Source organism: Blastomyces gilchristii (assembly GCF_000003855.2).
Source record: "Blastomyces gilchristii SLH14081 genomic scaffold supercont1.1, whole genome shotgun sequence".
NCBI classification, from domain to species: Eukaryota; Fungi; Ascomycota; class Eurotiomycetes; order Onygenales; family Ajellomycetaceae; genus Blastomyces; species Blastomyces gilchristii.
This window is the reverse complement of record NW_003101682.1, coordinates 1,074,252-1,079,584: the sequence shown is the minus strand read 5'-3', so window position 1 is coordinate 1,079,584 and position 5,333 is coordinate 1,074,252. Positions and strand designations below refer to the sequence as shown.

The following is a 5,333-nucleotide window of genomic DNA, read 5'->3' as shown; positions in this document are numbered from 1 at the left end:
TTATCTTAGAAGCTTACAGAGTCTTTGTAAGATTAAAACAGATATTCATAGATACAGTGATACTGTTTCACTTTAATCTCTTACTCTTAATCAGATTGAAGACAGATATCTTCTTCTTTATAATTTCAGAAATAGTCTTATAACTACAGTTAAATGAGAACTGAGTTTCAGTAGTCTTTTTCTTATAAAAGATGTAATCTGCAGAGATCAACTATAGCATTTATAATTAAAAGCTTCTTATAATAGTGAAATTCTTCTGTCACTGATATCACTACTTTAAGAGTCTTATAACAGTGATTACTGTTAAAACTAATTATAATAGCTTATAATAGTTTACTTCAATCAAGAAACTCTCACAGTGATAGATTTAATGAGCTCAGACACTGAGTGAGTTCTGATTCAAGATAGAACATATTAAGAGAACTAAGAACTCAGCAGACAGACTCTCTCACAAATCAGCTATATTAAGAAGATCAGAATAACAGATACAGAGAGACTAGAGAAGGTAGAAAAGCTTTATAAGATGCTCAGACTGAGTGTTATAAAGAGATTGACTGAAGAGCCTCTCAATTCTCTGTAAGAGAAGAAGAAAGAGAGAGAGAAGAAGTCTGTACAACTACTCTCTATAATACTGAGAGTTAACACTCTGAAGATCTCTGTGAGAATTCTTGAAGAGAGTATCTATAATCTGAAGAGTTTGTAAGCTTTGAGAAGTACTGCAGAAGATCTGATGTAAGAAGAAACAGAGTATAAGTCTTTATAAAATCTTCTATTCAGATTGTTTGAACTGCAACTGAAGAATGAATATACTCAGTATATTTAAAAACTGCTCACAGCAGAGATCAATCCTGCAGAAATGAAGAATTGAAGAGACTTAAATAGTCTCTTATAAAGAGAGAACTGAATTTATATATCTATAAATGAGTTTCTATATATAGAACTTATTAAAAGATATCATGACTCTTCTCTAGCAGATTATTTTATAGATACTGAAACTCATAAGTTGCTTATAAGAAAATACTTCTGACTGAAGATGTGAGAACTTGTCAAGAAGATAGTGAATTCTTATACTATTTATCAGAATTCATGAATAGTGTGATTCAGATTATATGAAAAACTTACTTCTCTACTCATCTTATAGAAATCTTGAAAACAGCTAGAAATGAATATTCTTATAAGTCTTTCTGAAAGTAAGAACATATATAATACCTGCTTTGACAGTGTGCTGATGATAGTAAATTACTTTATCAAGATAACACACTTTATACTTATCTGTAAGAACTTGAAGTTAAAGAATTTAACTTATATCTTCATCTGTGATGTGATCTGATTGCATGAGTTGTCTATAAACATTGTCTCAGATAGAGAATCAATCTTTACAGAGAAGTTCTGATCTGATCTGATGACTATACTGAAGATCTCATGAGATTTAAGCATGACTTTTCATCAACAGACAGATGATCAGACAGAATATCTGATAAGTATATTAAAACAGTATCTGCAGTGCTTTGTCAATTATAATCAGAATGACTGAGTGCATTGATTATCACTTATGAAGTTTATATACAATAACTTAAAATATGTCAGCATAGATAAAACTCTCTTTAAGATGCTCACTGAGACTTATTCACAGATAATCTTGATAAACCTGTGAGAGTATACTATAGAGTGTGATAATGCCTGTGAACAGGCTGAGAGAATTCAGAATATTCAGAAAAAAGCCTGTGAATTCTTGAGAAAGACTCAAGAGTATCAGAAGAGATACTATAACTTCAAGCATATTGTAAAGAGTTTTAAGAAAGATAATAAAGTCTGACTAAGTCTAGAAAACATCATTATATAGAGATCTAGTAAGAAGCTGAATCTCTTACAGACAGAGTCTTGTAAGATTATGAAGAAAGTTAGTTCACAGTTCTATAGATTGAAACTGTTATCTGAGTTACAGATATACAATGTTTTTTATATCTCTTTACTCTGTGAATATAAGGAATTCTCAGAAAAAAACTCTGTGACTTATCACTCTGTTCACAAAGTACTAGAGAGTGAAAGAGAATATCAGATTAAAGAGATTATTAACTCAGAGAAGTGAGATTATGAGCTCTGATTCAAGATTCAGTAGTAAGAGTATTCTGATAAGGTGAATAAGTTCACTTAGAAATTATCTGAGCAGATAAGATATCTACAGAAGATAAGATATGACTTGTATACTATGAATTCTGATAAGTCAGAATGATGTGATCTTTGCTAAGAATCTGATTATAATAAAGATATTAACACTGTTATTTGTGAATTCTAGTCTATAAGATAATGAGTTTCTACTGAGATGAACAGTCTGTGATATATACAAAGAAAAGAAGAAATCATGTTCTTATTAAAGTTAAAAAACAAGAAAACAGAAATAGAATTATGAACACAATTTAGAGATTAATAAAGAAAAAATAAAGAAAATTCACACTCATATTCTTAACATCTGTGACACTTAATTTTCTTATAACTATCAATTTCTCTCTTCAAAGAAGCAGAGAGTATTATATCTGTGATACAGATAATTATTACATTTGATGTAAAAGTCATCAGAAATACTGTGACGTGCTGAACCGAAGTGATGACTAGTCAGTGATATCACATAGAGATAGTTGTTTGAGAAGCCGTATAAGTAAGCTTGACTATCTTGCTTGAATAGTGAGCTCATAGGCTATAGAGTTATTATGAGAATATCATAGATATGGTACTTAGTATACTAAGAAGATTGTATGAGAAATATAGTAACTCTTGTATATATTTTAGTAGAAGAAAAAAATGAATCACTGACTTCTTTGATGAGGAGCCAGCATCTAGCTATTCTATATAGATAATGAGTGAATACTCTTCTTTTATTCTATGAGTAAGAATAGCTGAAGTGATACCTCAGCAGCATCTCACTATTAAGAAAGAGTAATCTGCTGATCTTATATAGAAGTGAGATTCTTATATTTATCAATCAGATCTTTCTATGATTTATTCAAATGATGTCAGAGTGATTGAAAACTGGTTTAGATGAGATTAAATTATCTGTATGAAAGTAATAAGTCATGTGAAACTGCAGCAAGATCTTGACATAGCTGAGAGTATGACAATACTCTCTTCTTTAAGAGTATAGTCTCAATGCTCTTAAGATTACTGAATTGAGAGTTATCTTTATTGTATAGCAACAGTTGTCAACTGATTGACAGTGTGTATACTGTATATGATACAAAGAAATAGATGAGTTTTTCTGCTGACTGTATAAATCTTTCTTTTCTCATCTTTATTTAAATTAAACATGTGATAAGTGAGTTCCTTATATATCAATTTGAGATATGAAAAACATAGTTAATAAGTGACTTACAGATCTCTCATTATATTTCATTCTATATATGAAATTCTCTGTAAAAGTGATGTATTTTAGAGACAAAGTTACCAGTAGTGATAGGATTTTTTGAAAAGATTTCTCTCTTCTGTGATACATTTTTCTTTTCTCTCTCTCAATTATAATAGTGAGTGCATGAGAGTATCATTCTTGAAGAATAATAAAGAGCTTATTCTGATATTTTCTAGTGAGTAAATATCTTCATGATGTAGCTGTGATCTCTGTGACTGTCAAGAAAGCTCAGTTGAAGATGAAGATGATGATGTTAATGAACTGCAGAAGCACTGCTCTCATTGTCACATTGTCTTCTTCTCCTTCTTCTACTTCTCTTGTAGCTGTGGTGATAGTCATCATACCTTGCAGTGAGATGTCATCTCTTCTGCTGATTGATTTGTCTGTGTTCAGTTCTTTCTCTGCTCTTCTCATCACTGTTGTGATACTGCCTCTTCTCTCAGTCAACACAGTGATGTATGACCCTGTGTGATCATTTAGAGAGGAATCTGGAGAGAGCTTGATTTCAGAGACAGTGACTTCATGAAGCTCAATCTGTAGTTCTTCTTTCACAGCATGTCTGAGCTCTGCTTGAGATACTGCTGAGTTGAGTTCACAGAGTTCTGCAGTTTTTTTGTCTTCTTTCTATGAGAAGACTTCAGTGCAGTCTTTGACTAGTACTGTCACTTATTTATACTGTGCTAAGCAGCTGAAGAAGAAGAAGATCTTATACACTCACTTCTTCTCTTACTTCTATTATTTCTGTTATATCTGTAACAATGACTTCTATCTCTCTGTAAGTATTATCTACTCTATAAGAAGGCATTGTATTGACTCTGACAAGAAGCTCAGATGCTCAAGCAGTATAGAGTGAGAATCTCAGAGCTTCAAGTATTAATAGATTTTATCAAGACTGAGAAGGTTTCTCTTGCTTATCTGTAAAAGAAGATATAAGTGTGAATCTCTGAGATAGAAAAACATCTCAGAATGACTAATCTCAAGAAGAGATTAACTAATACTGCTGTTGAAAGTGCTGTGAAGATCAATTACTGATTGAAGAGAATCTCACTTCAGTTGAAGTAGATGACTGAGATGTTTTATAAGTTGATAAGTTAATAATTTCAGTATTTTTTATACTCTTCTACAGCATGCATGCTCTTCTGTAGCATATTTCTCTACATCATCACAGTGTTAACTTCTCAGCAGGCAAAGATGCTGATGCTGAAGACTTCAATAATAAAGAATAAGTTTAATAAGAGTGTGATTATTGATAAGTAGATTCTGAGATTTCTTCTTTTTACTTTTTTCAGCAGGCTGTGACTCTATTAGAATAGCAGCAGTCTGCAGATCAATAATATTAAGCTTTTTATTAGTTTCAAATATTTCTTTTCTCTAATCACTTCAGGAATTTTACACTTGTATAGTCTCATTAAACTTCTAAAAAAACTCTTTGAGAGAAAATAGAAGAAGAGTGCTACAGAGCTTACAAGATACTGGCTCATCACTGTGAAATTATCTTTAAAAAAATCTCTTGAGAAAAAATAAGAAGTCTTAAGCAGTATTTCTTGTTCAATATCTCTAATATATAATGAGATAATCTCTACTAGTCATCTCATAGCTTGCAATCTCTTTCTCAGCATTTTTCAAATACTTAAGCAGTTCTTATAAATTCTCTGATGATGAATAATCTTCTCATTTAATAAGATATTGAAGCTTATCATAATATGTTCACTTATTTAATATTTTCTTTATAAGATATTTAGTATCACTCTCAATCTCAATATTATTTGACTGAGACAGCTTTATCTCAGAGTATTACTTATAGAGCTTCAAATAGAAAATATGAAAAACAGAATGAATTGATTTCAATTCTGTGAGAATTTCAACTTATATGTCTGCTTACTTATCACTCTTATTACTGAGAAAGATTCTAGTCATCACTTACTGAGCTTCT

At 30.9% G+C, this 5,333-nt stretch overlaps 1 protein-coding gene across 1 annotated transcript; it reads right to left on the bottom strand.

Moving 5' to 3' along the window:
• Positions 1 to 3,628: 3,628 nt before the first annotated feature.
• On the bottom strand, positions 3,629 to 4,205 carry BDBG_00163 (uncharacterized protein; the record flags this gene model as incomplete). Its single annotated transcript, XM_002628871.1, has 2 exons — positions 3,629 to 4,024; positions 4,119 to 4,205. The coding sequence occupies 2 exons, from the start codon at positions 4,203 to 4,205 to the stop codon at positions 3,629 to 3,631; spliced, it is 483 nt and encodes a 160-aa protein (XP_002628917.1).
• Between the last annotated feature and the right edge of the window lie 1,128 nt (positions 4,206 to 5,333).